Below are 21776 nucleotides of genomic sequence, written 5' to 3'. Positions count from 1 at the left end.
AGTTTGTGCATAAAGCTTCTGGATGGTTTTGCAATATTATTGCTTACATCGATTATTTTGGTAGTTCTTATATCCCTAGGGGGTCTTTTAGGCACGGTTCTTGCGAAGGCCTACTCAGCATCGATACATACGGCATCGAGAAGTGGTTGTTGAGAAACACACGGTTATTGTCTCTCCGCCATCTTGAACGGCCACCTTTCTAGAAAGAATATAAATAACAGTATTGGGTTGGTACTATGTAAATATATATATTTGGGGAGGGGGAATCTTACAAAAAATAAATTTATCACGGAATAAATCTCGCAACTTAAGTCTTTGGATGTACTTGATCGTTTCAGTGATAATTGCTAAATATTACACAAGTTTGTCCGCCAGCTATTTCGTAAATTTTGTAAAAAAATCATGTAGGATCACGACTGGCTCTGACATTATCGTTACGTCGATTGGCAACCGAACCTAGACCGAAACAAGCTTTCTCTATCAGGCCATACAATAAAACTTTTTAATCAATCATGTTTCCATTCTTTTGATGTTCAAATACTTTACTTGCCTCTTCTCCTGCTATTGCTGGAGTTTGTTGAAACACGAAGCATTAGCTTGCAAAGAGAATTCAATATACACAGTATGCAATGTTATCGCTGTGAATTTATTCCAATTGCTAAAATGTAGTTGTCAACAGTAATACCGAACATTACATGCGTGCAGGAACTATTGACAACTCGACCGCATCTGGCATTTCGAGATATTAATTGTCGGGTCAAGCAGAAAACTATAAATCGACGACATATCAAACGTTAAAGCTGGAGCTCTTACAAGTGCCAGGCACATATGCCAAGCAAGTTTTCTTTTGAGAATGTGGAGAGACTGTAGAAATGACCCAAATCTGTCCCTGTGCGCCGTGACGTATGCCGCAAAAAAGTATGATATTTCACGACATCGACCCATTTCCGCCATTTTCTTAACACTGGAATAAGACCTTTGGAGATTACATCCGGGATTACATCTACAACATTGCTTCTCTCACCGCTGAAGGCAATATTATTTTTCTCACCCATTCAGCACATGCAGATGTAATGACAGGAAAATGATATTAATAAAACACCATTCTCTTTTACTTTTTCGTTTCTTTCATTTATTTCATACTCTATTAATCCAATCAATACTGATTGTTTTGATTTTAAATTCTGTAATGAGTTATCGACATGTCCTCGCTAAACGCTGGCTTACTTGACAAAAAACTCGCCAACGCAGTTACAACTTTAAATACTAATAAAGGAATATCAATGACAACAATATACAAAAATAGAGCAAATGAGTAGAGTACGTCTGCAAAATCCGAAACAGACCGAAGTTTAAATACATGTATAATACCCCGAATAGAAAATTTGATGATACACCCTCACTTATTGATATTAATTATCTGATATCGATGACAAAATCGCAAGATTCAGCTTGGAACAAGGAAGAGATTTATATTTTCTCGTCAAATGGCAAGATAAGAAAGGGTCAAGTTAATGTGAAACCTGAATTCAATAATCTCTTGTTTTCGCATTACTTCTTGTTAATATTGACTGCTCACGCGGGTGTAAGTCTTTTTGCTCTCCTTTCGGAAGTTATCAAGTTGACCAATATAGAGATCGACTTAAGCACATTTCATCTCCATAGACGATATTTTTACAGCACCACGTGGCAGTCTATCACAGTGCCATATGACAGCGCCATCATAGTCGCATTTGAAATTGGCAGAAATATGGCAAAAAATGAGGTTTACAGCGGTGTGTCGTTCGTCTCTGTTTCTTCAAAATCAGCGTACACTCCAACATCTCTGTGTACAACGCCATTACCTATGCAGTGAAAATATAAAACAAATAAATGAATGAATGAATAAATAAATAAACAAACAAAAAGTATACAAACAAACAAATAAACAAATAAATAAATAAACAAATTAATTAATTCGATAAAAATAAACAGTTTTCACCGGCTTGTTTCTATGGAAATCGAAATTCATTTTCTCCATACATGCAGAGTTGATGCATGCATGGTTGGCGGCCATTTTGAATTTCAAATGTCGATAAAAATAAAACACGATTGGAACTAATTTGGGATAATTGGATAGTGAACTGATGTCGGTTTAATCTACAAAAGTAATCGGTTTAATCTACAAAAGTAATCTAATCTGCTTTCCTCTTTAAGCAATGAACTTGTTTTATGAGTAATTTGTAATATTGAAACATTCACCTGTACGGCACCCAACACTTTTGGGAAATTTGAAAAATATAAAGATTCAGCTCTCCCAAAACGTTCCATGGCGTTAATAAGTAATTTGTTTTTATAGTACAAACTTTGACCCTCGAATATTATTCTTGATTTTGGAAGGGAATGGTTTAAATTTTCCTAACTAAAAGTTCGAACAAATCTTTGTGTTTCAATTCGATGGGCGTACTTCCTTAACAAGTGTTGAATTCTGAACCCTCACCCAATTCTATAGACAAAATGTGCCAAATGTCCGAACGTGAAAGAAAAATGCATTTGAAGGGTCTTAAAATAGCTAACAGCAGTGCACCATGCCATCTTAAGCCCAGAGCACTACAATTCCCTGCACGATCCCCGGTAAAAAATGAAAAAAAAAGAAAAAAATCGATTTAAAATTCATTTAATGATTTAAAATTCATTTCACAACATTACATGGAAAACGATGTGTCACACCGTAAATATTTTAAGATGCATAATTTCAATTTAATTGTGTTCCGACAGCGCGCCATACTCACCGTTTTCAACATTTGCAGCAGTTGTCTTTCGTTTTTCCATATCCGTGGGTAATCGATTATGCATGCTGTAATATATTCAGAAAAACGTAGGTAATGTCAATGTAATATATTTCCTCGACTTTAGTAACCCGTACGAACAATTGTTAAAATATTGCCAAGGCAGGCTGTCTGTAATATCCGCCATAAATGAAGTGGCGTAGACGTTTGACGTTTTCACATATGATCTGCACAAACCATTCTGAATAATTGAAAATGAACCATTGCGCGCTGGTCTATCATTTGAAAGAACAGCGCCACTGTCGTCAAGCAGCGTGATTTTAGCCTCGAGGTCGTACTGTAATCAAGTATCCAAAACTGTATAGTAATGGTTTTTAGCCTAATCCTGCCTGGCAGTACCATTTCCCCATGTGCCACGTCAGTGAAAAGTAGTATTGAGCTGATCCATTAGTATTCCATCCTGCTTGACATGGTATGCTGTAGCAGCTCCAGTCAGTAAAAATCACGTGTACATGCAATATCTTTGTTTTCGGCAGCTTGCAAATGTTCAATCACGTGTACATGCGATATCTATGTTTTCGGCAGCTTGCAAATGTTCAAGTCTTTTTTAACGCAACATACGGAACATGCTATGCCTAACTGTTTTTTAAACAAAACTTGACCTGACGATGACGTATGAACTTGGAACTTCAAGGATAAGGGTTAAAGTACGCATTTTCCGGCAGGGTCATTTGTTGACAAGCAGTCGTCTACAATTTGTTTTATAGTTGTACCGCACTCATCCATGGTTAATGTAAACGCTTAAGTATTTCTCTCGGAAGAGTGCGCATCAAAACAGAAGACGACCTACAATTTATTTTTGTCTCATATTTCTTCAAAATACGGCTTAAAAATGATGCGATGGGACATGTTATCTATGAAGGGGATAAAAGAGACTCTGAGGGATCGACCATTATATCACAGGTGTGGTCCTGGATGAGAACTCAGGCATTCCAAGAATTTGCCAGGGTTCGTCTCACGTTACACTTCCAAGTTTGGAGTCTGAAACAACGCAAATTAACAGTTTACGCACTGCAGTATTTGAACTATCCCCCCTAAAAGATATGATGGTTGATCCCTAATCTTCAGACTTGAATACAGCCTTACCCGGTTATCGATTCCATTCATTTTAGTGTGTTTCTCAAGAGCAATCCCCATGGCACCCCAGCCGTGTCCATAACTCTCCACTGGATAAGCCGGTTCTCCGTGCTTTGGAATATCAAGGCCTGATATGAGATGAAAAGAAAATTTCGTATAAACATAGAAAGACGAACAAGGAAGAACAAAAATAATGAATTAAGGAGGAGTAAAATGCGCTGAAACGACCACTATATCGATGGGTGGTTATTTCCCGCTAAATATGCTAATTTTCACGCCAGAGGTCTGCCCTCGCTTGCCGTTTATAACCTCTAATTACCGATGTCTTTGCTCTGAAATCATGTGAAATTTTATGAAATGATAATTCTTCAAACAAATCGCCACGAACCGACTTCTGATGCAACACTAAATGTAACAATTGATTATACTGTTATACTGGGCCGCTTGGTTTACCTTTTATCTCTAATTCTCGGCTAACTCGCAAAATCTTGAGACAGTGCATCAACCCGAACAAGATCAACGAAAGTATTCCCGACCACGCCGCAATAGCGCCAGCACCGGCAAGGTTCCATCCGAACGCCTGTTCAAAGGGAGAAAATGATAATAAGAATTTGAAGATGGCGACGTCATAAAGATGACTGGTATTGGGCGTCTACAGGCTGACGTCACATGACATCAAGCATTATTATTTTCAGTTTTTGAGTATTTGTGTGTGTTTTATAAAGAGTAACACGACCACAAAAATCTTAAGAAAGTTTTTACTAGTAATTGGTGATAGCATTTCAATACTCACTATTAGCAGACTAAATAAAAGGGAGGGACCGTCGGAACTGCGCATGTGCGACTTTCTTGTTTACGAACAATGTGTTTCATTTATGATAGCTAGTGCATCACGTCAACATGGCTGCAATATTTAAATTTTACGATATAAATTGTTGACAAACATGTTTTAACTTTCATCAGTCGCCAACGTACCCTAGGTACAGTGTTTACATCGGCCCTATCACAGGCGACCCAAGTATTACTGAGTTTTTCACACTGTTTTCTCTATCATTTTCTCTTCTTTCTTCATGCTCTGAATGATCGGAATAAATAAAATAAATGGTTTATATAACCTAACCTAACCTAACCTGTGACTCTTTATTTATTTTACACTCCATTACAAGGACGTATATCTCTCATACACACATGCTGTAATTAATTAGTCAACACAACTAATTATGCTAATCCGTGGACTTATCAGGGATTTTACGGGTTGGTCAACATCGCGAAAGATAGGAATGGTTACTAAAACGGGAAAACATCACTATCTTTCCGATGTTGACCAACCTCTGATAAGTCCACGGATTAGCATAATTAGTTGTGTTGACTAATTAATTACAGCATGTGTGTATGAGAGATATACGTCCTTGTAATGGAGTGTAAAATAAATAAAGAGTCACAGAGGCTAGGTTAGGTTATATAAACCATTTATTTTATTTATTCCGATCATTCAGAGCATGAAGAAAGAAGAGAAAATGATAGAGAAAACAGTGTGAAAAACTCAGAACCTATTGGGTCGCCTGTGGCCGTAGGGGCCCTTGGCAACCTTTGAGCAGAGTTCCGACGACACCCTCCCTTTAAGTAATTTCAGGGTTCTCAACAGAAGGGTTGAGTAGTGGGTCACCAAACTATTTTTGAGCAATCTATTAATACGTTTAATATAATATCGATACCAAAAATATTTTAACTACAAACGAATACGCAAATTTTCAATTGGTACGTAAATTGACCGCCCTCTGCTCTTTCCAGACTGGTGGTGCTGAATTTGAACAGTCAAAACTGACCAACCGACAGCGATCATTGCTTTAATGACGGGATGTGTTGACACTTTTTATTGGTAATTTAAAGATGCAGCGTATTGCTCCAATAGACATCGACTTTTCTCTTCTTTAGTGTTTGAGACATCTTCAATTAACTTGATATTCATTAATGATTCGCCAAAATAACACTAGAAGCTATTTTATTTAACATTTTTCACTGGGATTTACTTTGGTTCAGCTATCAGCAGCGAAAATACTGACCCTCAAAACGCTTGGTTAATATTTCTAATGAATATCTAGTTTTTGCAGAACTTGCTCTCATTTCAAAGTGGGAATTAACGTATATCTTCGATCCCTGGACACTGAATAGCACGATGTTTATGTGACATAGACTAAAAGATCCGTCGCCGAGGGCGTTCTTTACCCTCCCTCTGGAGGCGGTGAGGAAGCGCAGAGAGCACCCTTCAGCGACGGATCATTCGGTCTATATGTGATAATGCTTCTCTAAAACAACAGCAACCAAGATCACAACAAAAATGTGTCATCTACGGACTTACCTGCCAAGCTTCTGCATCTGAGATCCTGAAAACGATGCCGGAATCAATCGCCAGTATCGGAACTGATATCACTCCCCATAAACCGCCACCCAAATGAACTGAGGAAAGAAACAGTCAACAAACGAAAATGAGACAAAAAAGACAATTATATTGTGTACCAACAAAACACAACACTTATCATCGCACCATCATGATTAAACTAATTAACCCCGTGTCAAAAATATGAGGTGAGACCCCATCTGTTGGACGTAATTTAGATGGACAATTCCATGAATTTACATCAGGAGACACATCAGTTTTGATGAGACTGAAATATGTATTAAATTCCTTCACCAATTTTGAGCCAATGTCAATTTCTCCGGCATCGTCCAGTTTGATCACTCAAGTCTTCTGCGGCAAGAGGAACTGAACGTACGTTGCCACCAAGGATAGACCAGACGATCTTGGGAGGGGGTGGTCAGAATTATTAGGATGTACACATGTCGCCTTCCAAAATTTGACAGTTATAAAGCAGTAGACAGAACATTATTGCTTTTTTCCGTAATTGTCATATTTCTTATTTCACAAGCCTCTTAGGAAGGTGTGGGACAAGTCCGGATTTTTTAAAACAATGTTAAGGTCTAATAATTTATAGCTGATTTTCACTCCTCACTCTAAAGGCACATTAATGTGTTCCTAATGAAAATTACCTGCGACAGCGTCGAGCGGATCGTCAATTCCCACTTTCAGAATTACCCAGCTCCAGAAGATATACGTAAAGCCGGCTATGACACCGATTGCGCATGCGCCCCATGGGTGAACACAGCAACAGCCGGCGCAAATAGCAACCTGAAAACGAACGAATGAAGGAATGATACGTAAATAGACATATAAATAAAATAGATAGATGCGAAGATGAATACATAAATAAACAAGTCAAAAGGAATAGGTTTTGTCAAGTTCGTTCGGGATCGTTCAGTCGAGAACACGTATTAAAGTACAATTTTGTAACTAGCTATTCGTTCTATCAAATGTAATTTTCGGCATCAGGAACGAGAATGTTCTGGCTTAAAAATCATTGAGACAATCAAACTAGTAATACTTTGAATAATTTCATAATGTTGTACGCAATCGTCGCATATACTTTGAGTTCATCGCCTTGAAATCTAAACCCTTCCGAAACTTCAATCGAACAGCGAAGAGAAAGCTACCATGCCTGTGAGGGCCCCGTTTATTGTGGTCAGCAGACTCCATGATCCAGACATAACAAGCCCGGTTCTCCTGATAGCCAAGGCGACCAACGCGCCAAAGCTGCCGGCCAAGGTGGTGTTTACAATTGCCAGAGCGACGACTGGACCGTCACCTGGTTGAGATATACTGGCCTGTGATCCGCCATTGAAGGCGAAGAATCCAAACATCAAAATGAAACCGCCAAGTGCTACAAGCTGCAAAATCAAACCGGAAATGACGTCATCAATGCGCTACAATGTCATTGATTCATTTGATTTGGTTCGTTTTATAATAAGGCATATTTAAGGGAAAAAGAGACTACAATAACAAAGGAATAAAGAGAATATTTATTTACTGATCGTTTGGAATCTTATGATCAGATTTTCATTTTTTCTCCACAGTCTCTAAAACTGTTGTCTGCCTATGATGAAGATGATGCCCTTTTCATAGGGCAAAAACGAAATCTTATTACAAACATTATTATGTAAATATCTAAATTTGACGTATATGCAGTAGAATGGAAACGAACAGACTAAATCAGTACCAGAGAATTCTCGCATGGAAAGTTTTAAAACTCACGGGTACGGTGTGTCCAGAGATATCGACTGGTTTACCGTCGACAAATCGTCCCATTCTCGGTCCCAATACGGCAGCACCAACAAGGGCAGCGGTACCACCAACCATATGAACCACTCCACTTCCCGCAAAGTCCTACAACAATCCAAAAAGAAGAGTTGAAGAGATGCTGTTATAATAATCATCATTTTCACCGCCGCTATGATCACCACAACCATCATCATCATCATCATCATCATCATCATCATCATCATCATCATCATCATCATCATCATCATCATCATCATCATCATCATCATCATCATCATCATCATCATCATCATCATCATCATCATCATCATCATCATCACCATCACCACCATAACCACAGCCATCATCATCATCATCATCATCATCATCATCATCATCACCATCACCATAGCCATCATCATCATCATCTCATCATCATCATCATCATCATCATCATCATCATCAATAAAAAGTTACGAAGGCATGGCGAAAAAATCCAAGGATAGCTTCCTTCAGACAAGATCAATCAAAACTAACATAACTCAATGAGGGCGAAAAGTGCCAAAGAACGTTGACATCAAGAGTTTATTTTTCCTATGAGTCGGTATTCGCATTGAATGAGCCACTCAAACATCCAATAAACCGTGTCTTTTGTCTGCTTTCCAAAAAGTCTCCAACGTCATGATGTTCACACTCACCTTTAACTCCAACAAACGAAAAATTGGTTGTTCGTACATTTTTAATTACTCTAAGTCGAGAAAAACAAGTGTTATTAATTGTTCAAACCGAATTTGTCCGGACGAACTCGCTTACGCTGTTCAGGATTGATGTACGCGATCGAGGTCACGGGAAAATTGAATGTGATGGGGCTCATTGTCAAGCTCTTGTACTAAGTAAGATTTCACAACCTGATTTATTTTACCCGCATAAAGTAAAGAGAGGGATGGCGGCAATTTTGAACTTCAAATATTGGTAAATGTAAGGAAATTATTTTTCTCCAGTACCAAAATTAGGACAGTGACCGCTTATTTCCATTTTTGATTTGCCAAGAGAATGGTTGCAGGATTCGTCTGAGCAAAAGTTTAAATCTTTAATTTTCGAGGCGCGTAATGCCCTGAAGGAAAACTTTGATGGCCAATACTTCCACGTTCGTTGAATATTTCAGACCCATGTGTAAATAATATTCAAAGGAGACTTTCATTTCAGCGATAGAAGTTGAATAACAAAGTTCATACTAGTCATAATTTAGTCGCAGGAGACTTGTGGGTTGGGTTGTTTCGAGTTCAATACAATTCAAATTGGGGATTTCGTTAGTATAATACTTACTTGATATGTTATGCCGTTGCCGGGTCCTACATAGAGCCAGCCCTCCTCTGACCATGCCCAGTGACTGACGACCGGGTAAATAAAACCTAAATAAACAAAATATATAAGATATATAGCATATAAAATTTTTATAGCATATTCTCCTTGAAAACAGTGTGGCTGGTCATTTTCTCGGTTAAGTTGTGATTTTCTTGCGGTATGCCATAGTTCTTCGACCACCGTCTTTCCACTGGCAGGAGGCACAGCGGTTTCAACAGTCGATGGCAACGTTTTTCTTGTTTGGTAAATTTTAAATATAATTTTTCCAGGACTGCTTGGCAGAAGGTGTTTTCATCTCGTTTTATTCCGAAACTCCACAAAATTACGCCAGCATGAAATTCATTTCAATGGAGGGGATTGGCCAATCTGCGGCAATGCGTACGAGACCAAAACAAGTGATCTGTTGCGATGCATATATATCCCAACATCCCTTGCCCATATCGACAGTTTAAAATGGCGGTTGTACCGAAACTTGTGACTGGGCAAAGCAGCTTCATGCAAACGAAGGGACACAACCAAAGTTTATTTGGCAAGATGTTGCGTCGATTGGAAATCTACAATACTGGTGAACTATGCTGAATTTTGTTTCACATTTGCACATATGCAAGACATTCATCACCAATTTCTGGGAAGTGGCAATGTCTATCAACAAGAAAGTGGCGCAGCCGCAGACGGGACAACCGCCTCCCTTTAAAAAATAACAACATCACCAATAGCAGAAATGAACATCCGTTACAGAACGCGCGCGAAATACGATTCGCAATATACTTCAGCGACCATTCGAGTACGAAAATTTATGCAAACGACATGTAAATTAGCCACCCTCCTGCTCCAGGCAATCATCGGAGAAAGTTACGTGATCACAGTTCGTCCATCAGACTGACCTTGCATGCGTCACAAATCCAAAAGTACATGCACCGAATGCGCCCGAGAATACTTACACACACTGGCACGGTTAACATATCAGGGTAGTTTACCAAGAGTGGTTGAATTCGTTTTCACTTCAAATTTTACAGAGATGATTTTAAATGTGAAAACTTACGTATATATATGTCTCAGATTTTTTTATTCAAATCATAGTATCAACCGACTTGTAAAATAATTACTTTAGATTATTCTGTGATTTTTGCTACAAGTATAGTTATCCTTTTTATTAGGTAGAATGCGCCTCTAGGACAGATATTTGGACTCTTAAACTTATACAATACATTTTTGGTCTACCACTCGTAGTGGCTCATTTTCAATTGTAGCTCAAGGAGAAAATAAGGGTTTCACCGACTTATATGGGGGAAATCGAAAATATTATTTTTTCCAATAGAGTTAACACAGGGATAGAGGCAATTTTGAATTTAAAGCTATGGTAGATATTTGAGAACTATGTTTCCCCATGTACCAATTCTGAGCGGTGACCTCCGATTTGTATTCTTGCATTGTATTCTTGTTTTGTATTGTATTGTATTGTATTGTATTGTATTGTATTGTATTGTATTGTATTGTATTGTATTGTATTGTATTGTATTGTATTGTATTGTATTGTATAGTATTGTATTGTATTGCATTGCATTGTATTGTATTGTATAGTATTGTATTGTATTGCATTGCATTGTATTATATTGTTGATTTCGAAAGGGTTAACGTTTCTTGGTATTCTTAATTTTCAGAAGGTTTAACGTTTCTTTAAGGAAAATGAGAAAAAGATACTCTTCTTTACTTTAATAAATTTTACCACAATATTCTGACAAATTCTGTGACAGTTGTGTAAGCACTGTCAGAGGCCCATACCGCAGACTGAGAGATCTGTCGCTCGAGGGCGATCTCTCCCCTCCTGGGGAGGCGAGAGAGAGTCCTTGAGCGGTGGATCTTCAGACTGCTCATACCCATGCCCAAAATGTACACAACTCACCAGTGATGATAAAACTGTAAATCATGTAGGCACCGAACTCGGTCCTCTCAGCCATGGCTCCCGACACGATGGTTGCAGCGGTAGCAGCGAAGACGAAGTGGAAAAACCAGTGTGACAGCATGGTGGTGTCCAAACTCTCAAAGAAGAAGTGCCTGTGTCCGATAAACTCGTTGCCACTTCCAAAGGCGAAGGCGTATCCGATGCCCCAATACGCGAACGCGCCCAGACCTAGTTTAAGGGTCAAACAGAAGTCAGGTGAGGTGACACAGTTACTCTATAACAAACTGGGTTTTTCCTCATCATCGCCATCATCATCATCATCATCATCACTATCAACATCAATTTCATAACCATCATCATTATCATTACTATTGTCACCATCATCATCATCATCATCATCATTATCATCATCATTATAATCATAATCATCATCAAGACCATCTCATCATCATCATCATCATCATCATCATCATCATCACTATCAACATCAATTTCATAACCATCATCATTATCATTACTATTGTCACCATCATCATCATCATCATCATCATCATCATCATCATCATTATAATCATAATCATCATCAAGACCATCTCATCATCATCATCATCATCATCATCATCATGACCATCATATCATCATCATCATCATCATCATCATCATCAGCAGCAGCAGCAGCAGCAGCAGCAGCATCATCATTCTCATCACAGCCATTCACTTTTCAGTCACAATAGCTAAACAGCCTGGTAAAATCGCAATTCTGATTTCTTTAATACTTACAAACATCGAGTAAGTTCTTGATAAGTATGTTTGTAGTATTCTTACTGCGGACTGACCCAGCTTCAAGAAAAGCAAATCCACACTGCATAACTGTTGAAAGATGAAATACAGTTGCTGGTTAATCAGGAAAAATAAACAAACAAACAAACAAACAGACAAAAAGGAGAACTTGGTCTCTTTCTTTCTTTTAGGTGCTCTTACAAAACATTTTCAATACACAAATTCTGAAAGAAAATTATCTCTATCAAAATTAGTTTTCGTTGGACAAACTAAAGTATTTATACGACATTCGAAAGTTTACGGTTAACTCTGAGTGCAGTGGATGAATCCACGATGGTACACGAGTACCATCGCTACCCCATGAACACTTTTCTGGACAACAGAACATTAGGCTTTGTTTCCGCTGTGTAACATTTGTGTGACATCAGTTTGTTCTCAACGGTAAAGATGGTCGCCTTTCTAGTTGCTCTTCTCAAAAAAAAAAAAAAAAAAAAAAAGCTGAAAAGCAACCATTGTTAGTGTACAGTACAAAATAAGAATAATTTGAGGCTCATAAAAGTTATTTGTGTCAAATATCTTTATATCTGTTCGTAAAAACTCCAAGCAAAAAACCTGAAATTTAAATGAACAAGCATTTTTTCAATTTATTATTTGGTGGTCGAATTATATGCTGAGAAAGTTAATACACAATACTCTACAAAGATAGGCTTCCAAAATCACGAAAAAATTATTAGCATTTTCTGAAAATAATGAATACTGTAGCGTGCTGAGTAGTCGGGCTATGCGAGCTCGAGCCCGCATAGCCAGCGAGGCCATCAACACCCGTGACGAAAAGGAGTATCCCAAAAATATATTTTTATCAGAACTGAGAGTGAACTGTCACTACGTTGAAATTACATAACTGCCCGAGCTTAGGGGTCAGTCCTTTTGTGATATTATTAAAATGGGGTTCAGCTGTGTTCGCATTTGGTGATAAATACTGTATTAGATATTTAAAAACAAAAAAAAACATGCGCCTCATACAATTACAAAGAATGCACACAATATCTCATTGGTATCGATATTTTTTATATGAGATCATGTTAAAGGGCCAGTAATGCAAAATTTTGATGATTTTTTTCAATATTTTTATTTTGTATGTTAACTGCAACTTCTTATTCTACTCCTCAAAGAATGTTGAAACACCCACTATTTAGCTTATCAACATATCGTCTAGATCTGTAAAATGCACTGTTATTGTTTACAGTTTAATTCTAGCCCGGACCAGAATTCATTTTTCAACAATAACAATGCAGTCTACACATGTACAGGCTGAGTTGACAAACTGAACACTGTGTAGATGATCAACATACATGCCTTTGCGAAGCAATTATGGTTGACATTCAGAACAAAAAGAAAATTACCAAAAGTTAACATTTAATGGCCCTTAAGTGAGGACCGAAAAACATAGGCCGCTTCTTTGAAGTTCTAATAGAGATATGTTCAATCATAGACCCTAGCTTTTCTCTGGGGTTTATGGTTCAATGCGGTCTGGGCGACATATTGTCATTGAACTGTTACCACTTTCAATTGTGATGCAGACGTTTTATTGAATTCTGATGACGTAACTCCCATAGCTTTCCCACGTACAGCGTGTAATTATTCAAACCATGCTATCGGTGCGTGATTCGAGCATGGAGATAAAAGGGATGGGAACTGCCGAGACAAATTTCCGGAATATCTTTCTGTCAAAGCTCTTGGGGGAAACCAGAAGTCGACAAACAGCGAGAAGAGTTTCCACACAAACATGAATAATAGATGTGCCCGTGTCGCGTGCAGGTGGAGCACCGCGTATAACTCGTCAACATCGATCATTTACAAACAGGGTACACTCATTGTTTGTTGTCTATAAAAATATGCAACATTGTTGGAGAACCGTTTGGCACCCTCGCAGTGATTGAAATGAAGGTGTTGAGAACATTGAAATTAAAGATTAACTTATATGAATCTCAAAAACGAAAGTACAGTCATGATATTAGAACCATCTTGCCCACTTGCCGTAATCTTTTACTCACAGCCACAGTAATTCTCAGACGTTTGTAACATGGAGCTAACATGGTAGCTAGCTCCATGTTTGTACCTTGCGTTAGCCATAGACAGTAGAGGGGAATGTGTGTTTACTTTCCGTTTTTGCATGTGATTCCACTTCTTTGAAGTAATGGGAATTCCGTGACATTCATAGGTCAATTCTGTGCTTTGCTCCGTAAAAACAAACGTAAAAATAGACATCCATCACGGTCCCTCTGTGGAGGGACCGTGCATCCATATACGACAATCAAACATAAACTTTGCCACATTGCGTCATTGCTTAAGTAAGTGAAAATTTAGCTCGCAATGTACCACGTACATGTCAAATATGTACACAAAAACACGTTTGTACGATCTGGCATTGTGAGCTCCCGGACCTCTTATATCTGCACACCGTCCCTGGGACGGTGATCTGCATAAGGAAGAATTTGCGATAACAATTAAGGAATATTCCCGCTATATTGTGTACTGAATCTGTCGTCGCCTCCGCGTCGGAGATGGCGATCCACGCCCTTCTCGTGGACACAAATCCTTTGTGAGCGTGAAAATTTTGTTCTACTTACAGAATATGAGGCAAGCCATGATGAGAAGGAAAAAGTGATCGGCGTTTGACTTGATGGAATCAAGCGACTCCGAAACATCTTGTAAGTGCTGCTGAAGTACGGAGATGTTCGGTTCTGACGAGTCCGCCATGGTGAACAGTGCGGTGTGGTTGACTGTTGAAAACTGTCTGTTGGTCACCGTTGACCTAGATGGCGTGAACCAGTGTATTCACTAACCAGCATTCAGCACCGGGAACAAATGTACGAATTACGGTCCCATTGTAATTCTGCGATTTACTTTGTTTTCATGCAAATATGAGCTATTATCGGCTGCGACAAATGGCAGATTTCCAATGACAAAGCGGACTCAAAGCTAAATGATATCACAAATGCGCAGCTCGAAAACGTTGGGGTCGATTGCTCTGACGGCAAGAAACTCACAAGACTTCTGTGTGTGATAGCACACAGGTACACATCCTTTAATTTCAAAACGATTTGGCTCATCCCTTTGTTATTACAAGTGCCCTGTCCAGACACCAGAATCAAAACAAACATTGATCTCTCATTGGGATGTTACAGCCAGCTCAAAGACTGTCGGTGCCCATAACCGCACGGACAAAGGCACCAGCTTATCAGTCACTGAATGGTGTCACGTCAGTAGTGTGAAGCGAAAAGCACAAAAACCCCAAAAACGAAACAACAACAACAAGAACAACAACAACAAAAAAACACGCTCCTGTAATCCCTCGAAATATGTTTATGTTATGCCAAGGTTTTTATGACGCCATCCCTCATGAGCACTGGCTCGAATTGTATTCCTCGCAAATGTTTTCTCTCAAACACAGCAGATCGTTTACTTTAAATATATAAGGGTCGCTAGCCGTAACTTTTGGTGATATTTTCAGTATCGATTCATATGCTATTAAAAGTATTAGCGTTACAAACAGAATGAAATTTTTTTGTTGACAACTGAATTATAGTAAGGACTAAAATTCTTGCTATCAACAATGACGTTGGACGGTACACGCGTTCGGGCTGCATCGACTGGTTGAATGTCAAGTATTTTGATATAAATTTCGGTAGTCCAATAGGACTAAGTGTTCCACTGTCGTGACAAAATAATGGAAATTATCTCAAAATTTACAGCCGGACAGATGGAGGTTTTAATAATTACTATGCAGACGTCAAAGTGCAGATATGTCTGTGTTCTAATGCTGCATGCTGCTTGAGGATAGCGACAGCGCTAAGCTCGGACAGCTAACTTCGAAGATTCTGGCGAAGTGGCCATGCAGAAACTGGGTTCGAAATGACCCGTCAAGGAAAAATGCGTGAAAATTGCGTTCAACACACGAGTTAAGAAGATACATTCCTGTATTATTGAGAAGGGAGCCTTGCAAAGAGTATTGCGATCAGTCCAACTACACAGTCAAGAAATTACCAGTTTGGAAACGCGGACTTCAATAGCGCAACTCGATTTTGATAAAGATACAAATCCTGTAGTAGGCTTGAATACGCCTCGGGGACAGTTATTTGGACTCTTAAAACTTGCTTCGGTCTGTTTTTGGTTCGTTTCGAAGCTCTGGTAGGTAGGAAACTTTTCGCCGTCTATTTTTTATTAAAAAATCGAAAATTTTATTATTCCCCATTGTAATTAACACGGAAATGGCAGATATTTTTTAATTTCGGGTATCGATAACAGTGGATTATTTGCTTCTCTGGAACTAAATTTTGCATGGTGACCCTAAATTAATTTTTTACCATTTATTTCGAAAAGGGTGGTTCAAATTTTCGTTACAGAAATATTGAGCGAAGGTTTAAGTCTTTCGCTTTCCAGACGCGCATTACAATACTGACATTTCGACCATACGATGAAGGTAGCTCTGGTTCACCTTCTCAGAGGTTCTTTTCACAGCTTTCAAAACAGAAGGATAACCCCCCCCCAAAAAAAAACAAAAACAACCCACAACAAAACCTTGAACGAGACCTCCATTGTATTGTTGAAACTGGGTATTGCAATAAACGCTGGACCTAGATTTGGTTCAAGTCTGTGATTTGTGAATGTTTGAGTGAGGTGAACGCGATGGTTCGTGTTCTGTTTTCATGTGAAACGCGTGAGAGAGGGGTGAACGCTTTACAGGGGAGTTTCTCCCGGAATCACAAGAACAAGTAATGACGTAATCAAACCAGGGCTGAATCCGGCAGAAACTAACTTACTACTGCGCAGACTCAAAGGTAACGCGTTCAGTAACTAGGAAAACCTGGCCTGCCAAATTCCAAATAGGTTTGCATGAAATACGAGAGACAAAAGAGAAAATATCACAAATGATTTTATTTTTTAAAAATTCACCTACTTGAACCAAGTCTAGGCTATACCGTACACTACGGACTTGTCGCTATGCTATAGGTCACATCACTTTTACATCGTGACGTTAAAAACAGTACAATTCTAGGTACTTTTAATGAGTTTTTTCCATCTAGGTTAGTCATAAAAGTCTCAGGCAGTCGAGAATTTTTTCAACATGGCGGATTTTCTGAAAAGATGCATCAGTTTAGCTAGGTTCACCAACAAACAAAGCTGCCGCCATCTCTGTACTCACTCTACGAAGAAAACTTCATGTACAGCAAAGACTTCAGACTGGACCAAACAAAGTTAAATTTCCGATTTTCAAGGAGAAAAAAAAATCAACCCAAACAAACCAAAAGCAAAGTCTGAAGATAAAAAGTTTATCTGCTTTGTAAGCTTCATAATGAATCAAAATAAGCAGCATATCAGTAAAATATAATTTTTAGAGTCCGAAAATCTGCCTCAAGGCACAGCGTGCAGCGTTGCTTTAAGGAGGTACGCTACCATTCCAAAAAATGTTGGGACATTCTTGAAGTTGACTTTTCTGAAATAATCTTTATGTGTACATTGCAAAGATATGAAAAAAATATGGGGTACCCATGCAAAATTTTTGAAAAAACACATGCCAAAATTGACAGAAAACCACTAAATCTCCCATTTTGCGAAATTTGCACTTACCAGCAGAATCTTTGTTTTATCGCAAACGATAACAGATCCCAGTGTGCATACCACATTTTTGCATCGCCAGGACAGCTGAATTAGGACAATCAACTAAAAATTTGTGATGTCTTGTCTTAAAATTAAATATTAGACCCTAAATTTATCATTTAACTGTAAAATTAGTCTTTTTTAAAAATATAAACTTCATATAAATGCACAAAATGATTTTCAAAATGTTTAAAAGTACAGCAATATCTATCAAACAGACAGTGTTCTTTGATTTAGAAGCAAAAAAAGTTGGGGTCACCTCGCAAATTTTCTTACTAAACAGCAAAAAGTGACGAAAAAAGGTGAATTTTGTTGGACCTGAGATTTGACCCTCTAGCTTACTGATATTATGTCAGAGCTACGATTGTTAATTATTCTCTACTGATCTTTCAAAATAAAAATAACTGTCGATTTTTCAGTGCAAAAACATAATTTCGGTTCTTTTGATTCATAAAAACTTCTGAAAGAAATATTATAAGGTCACTAGCATGATTTTTTGCCATTTTGTCCTGTTATTCACGCTCACCAGGTTAGGTAGTCTAAAAGGAACATGTACATCTTCTGGACAAAAGAGGGCGCTCTCCTATATGGAATGGTAGCGTACTACCTTAATAGAACCGATCGAGGTTCGGCCTTCGGCCTCACACTTCGATCCCAACGCTGCGCGCACTTGTACCTCAAGGTTCATTTTGCGACGCGCAATCACTTGACACACGAATCAATAATAGACCCTATAAAGTTTAGTCGAGTACTTCGGTGATTAACAGAGGTAACGCCCGCAACTGTATTGAATGCCACACTCTGACATAATGATCTCTGTAAAGGGCAGTGACCGCTTCAAAAAGTAAAACGTGCACCGAATAATGGTTGAGATCTGTTACTTAAGGGATTCCCTAAGTGGCATGCAGTTGGCCTTTTTGACACCAGGAGATCTGCACCTGTAATTGAAAATGTGCACTGAGCAATAGAAACAAAAAAACAAAAAGCAAAATAAAACAAAAACGGCATGAGAACGCTCGTTAAAATTGAAAAAACGATCACCAGGATAAAAGGAGTGTTATCGTTCCACCATTTGTATACAGTCTATGAGACCACGGCCTCTCCACAAGGAGGGACCATGGAGATCGCAGACTCCTATAGTGAGACCATGCAGCATTGACAGCGGGAACGGAATCTTCCGCTCCATTGTCTGAGCACGTAGGTAGCACGCAGGGTATACTACCTCCACGGCAAGGCACAAAGAGGTCGTCAGCATCCACAGCATTTAGCAAAAGGCGCGTTTTAATGACGCTAAGCTCAAGCACAGACAAAGTCTGTGTCTCAAGGGAATGCGGAAGTCGGTGATAGCACCTACAGTACTCGTGTATAGAGTTATCTAGATTTTCGATTCTTTTTCTTCCCATCTCCACGGTTACTCTATCCCACACCGTGTCATCTCTTTGCCTGACAAATCTGTATATTTTGGAAAACGAACATTATAGTAAATCCGACGTGTAAATAAAAGGACACCGCAACATAATAATGAAAAGAAAATATAGCTGATGTTTTCTTACAATTTTAGTGGTCCGAAGTGTCGACGTACAATATATGTTGCAACAAGTCACCGCAATTTTTAATCTCGGCGAAACACCACAACAAGACAGAGTGCGAAGCTCTCTTAGCTCGTAAGCCGAAAATTCTCTGTAAATATAAGGATATTATCTTCCTTCTGTAAAAAAATTCATCTGTACCATAGAAAGCTACCCCCAAGTTTGAAAAAAAAACTTTCTTTAACCCTTTGAGCGCCAAAGCCAATTTTGTTGCCTTTATAAAATGTACCCCAGTCAATTTTTTTCAGATTTTTTGCCAAAATTTTGATGAAAAACTGTAGCCAATGAAATGTGATGTCTGTTTGATCCAAATTTATCAAAAAAAAAAAAAAAAAAAAAACTACAGAAAAATTCACAAAAATGTTGCACTAAAATTTTGGTGGGAAAAATTACAGTACTCAAAGGGTTAAAGGCGCCCTTCCCAATCCTTTGTTTTCTCATCAGCGGATGTGTGCTGTGCCCGTTAACACTCTTTTTTCAATGGATTGTTCCTAGGCTCCATTGAAATTCTTATCAACTAAAGATTTTCCTGTCAGATAAATCTGATAATGAAAAGCAATCTTTTGTAAGTCAGAAAGGAACAAGGGACAAGGTTAAATTCGTGATAATATTTTAAGTTTTCTACATATCATCTGTAGCCTCTAGAAATATTTTAGTATGTAACATTCAAGGCACCAGAGGGTCAATTTAAATTACTCAGGGGTACACATATATGGGTTTATACGAATGGAAAAAATCGCGTAGTCACTAACAACAAAATAAAACACATCAGATTTACATTAAGGCGGGAAATTGTCAGAGATGTCGACAGGGACTTGTGTCATTTGAAAGATATCCAGAGATAGTGACATGAATTTATTCAGAAATATTTAAATTGTAAACTGATTGTGTGGACACGCTGCTATTCACGATATTAATTTTATTACCCTCATTGTTCGCGTTGAATGATGAATATTTGCAAAGATTTTATTACACTGGACAAAGAACCAACTGTTTCTCTTGTGATCGTTGATCGAAAATAGACGTCTGCTTTTTTGTTTAAACGATTAGTGTTTTACTTTTCTTTAACCACAAATCCGAATATCCCGATCGAAAGGCGGGAAAATTTCTGAGAATAATTTCATGACCAATTTGTCATGCGCCCATTGTTACAGGTAGTTAGCAACCTTCCAGCTTGGATAAATTTTGGAACAGCCATACCCTAAATTAAACCCAAGCAATTCTCAGAACGCAACGTTCCGTAAAATGTACTCACAGAATATCAGGCAGCTCATGATGATCAGGAAAAATTGATCCATGTTGAACTCGAGCGACGCAAGCGAGTCTGAGACGTCGCTGATGTCGTTCATGATGGCCGTAAGGTTAAAGTCGGTGCTCGCCATTGCTGCCTGACAGCTGGTCTGAGTCTCGGTGTCTGTGCTGTTTGTGAATGAGGACTGAAAGGTGACGTTTTACACGTGATTGAATCGTGGCACATCATCGGCGTACCGTCATTAAATACTGTGCCACAGAACGTGCCAGCTTTTGTCATGCAGATCTAGTAGGGTGTCAAGTAAAAGTACAATTTGTTGGGAAACAAAGCCTTATTGAAATTGACGCTCCGTCGACAGGTCAGTGAGGTGACTGACTGCCTGTGCCAGGTTTTGGTCCTTCCACACTCTCAGTCTTAATTTTGTGCGAAACGGACAGTCACAACCAAAGACTATATTTACTGAAGGTTTTGCCATGTCCCATACTGAAACTCAGCTTTTCCTTCACTACACCGAACTGTTGATGAAACAGGGTTAAAAAACACGGTTACAGTCTTGTCATACACAGTTGTTAGATCATAGAACCTTGCTTTGAGAGCGCGGGTCCTGTTGTCAGATATAGTATGGGAAGGGCTCTGGACTTTCTGCAATGATCGACCAGTTTCTTTGTGAACGAACGCAACATGTGAATAACCGGCGAGCCGATCGTGAGAAACTGCAAACCGGTGTTTTTGCACTTGAACATACTACACCAAGGTTCTTTGAACAAGTACAAAGTCGGCGGGGAAATTGACGGCAATTCGACTACGACTTCATAACTTCCCCTCCCCATCATCAAGTTTTTTCCACACTTTTTGTCGAAGAATCTCACCCTCAGCCCTCATCGCGTCACAAACGCTCAAAGTTGTCAAACTACAAATACTAAGAAGTACCTTTTCCAAGTTATATTTTTGCCCCTCCCTCCTCAGCAAATATCTGCAAACAATAAAGTCCTTCTACACGCTGGTCTTTCCCCCAGTTGTCTTTGCAGCTCGCATGTGAAACATTTATTTGTTTTTGTTTAACCTTTCTCAATATTTTCATTGTCTTAGAAAAACAAGTTTGTTTTTCCTTATCCCCAGCGCGACAAGTCGAAATACAAGGTACTTGCAATATCATGGATGGCACCAA

General features: G+C 38.7%; 1 protein-coding gene across 2 annotated transcripts; it reads right to left on the bottom strand.

Moving 5' to 3' along the window:
- Nucleotides 1–625: 625 nt before the first annotated feature.
- LOC139129680 (putative ammonium transporter 1) lies at nucleotides 626–20801 on the bottom strand. 2 transcript variants are annotated; one of them, XM_070695364.1, is made up of 11 exons: nucleotides 20612–20801; nucleotides 12107–12196; nucleotides 11327–11554; nucleotides 9385–9470; nucleotides 8053–8184; nucleotides 7455–7688; nucleotides 6954–7092; nucleotides 6265–6362; nucleotides 4359–4485; nucleotides 2772–4033; nucleotides 626–1844 (listed from the first exon to the last, which is right to left on the bottom strand). In XM_070695364.1, exons 1-10 carry the CDS (start codon nucleotides 20736–20738, stop codon nucleotides 3825–3827), a joined length of 1470 nt encoding a protein of 489 aa, XP_070551465.1. In that variant the 5' UTR covers nucleotides 20739–20801; the 3' UTR covers nucleotides 626–1844; nucleotides 2772–3824. The 2 variants fall into 2 exon arrangements, with proteins under 2 accessions (XP_070551465.1, XP_070551457.1); XM_070695356.1 differs by lacking the exon at nucleotides 20612–20801 and adding an exon at nucleotides 14737–14949.
- Nucleotides 20802–21776: the final 975 nt, after the last annotated feature.

This window comes from Ptychodera flava, chromosome 1 (assembly GCF_041260155.1).
Source record: "Ptychodera flava strain L36383 chromosome 1, AS_Pfla_20210202, whole genome shotgun sequence".
Classification (NCBI taxonomy): Eukaryota; Metazoa; Hemichordata; class Enteropneusta; family Ptychoderidae; genus Ptychodera; species Ptychodera flava.
This window is presented reverse-complemented; position numbering and strand designations above follow the sequence as displayed.

Bases quoted from the DNA above. Each gene is read 5' to 3' on its own strand.
- LOC139129680 (XM_070695356.1), bottom strand. From the start codon at position 14,866: ATGGCGGACTCGTCAGAACCGAACATCTCCGTACTTCAGCAGCACTTA. The intron at 12,197-14,736 runs GTAAGTAGAACA...ATCTTTCAACAG, and splicing joins CATGGCTTGCCTCATATTCT to TTATGCAGTGTGGATTTGCT. The intron at 4,034-4,358 runs GTAAACCAAGCG...ATCTCATATCAG, and splicing joins CCGAGAATTAGAGATAAAAG to GCCTTGATATTCCAAAGCAC.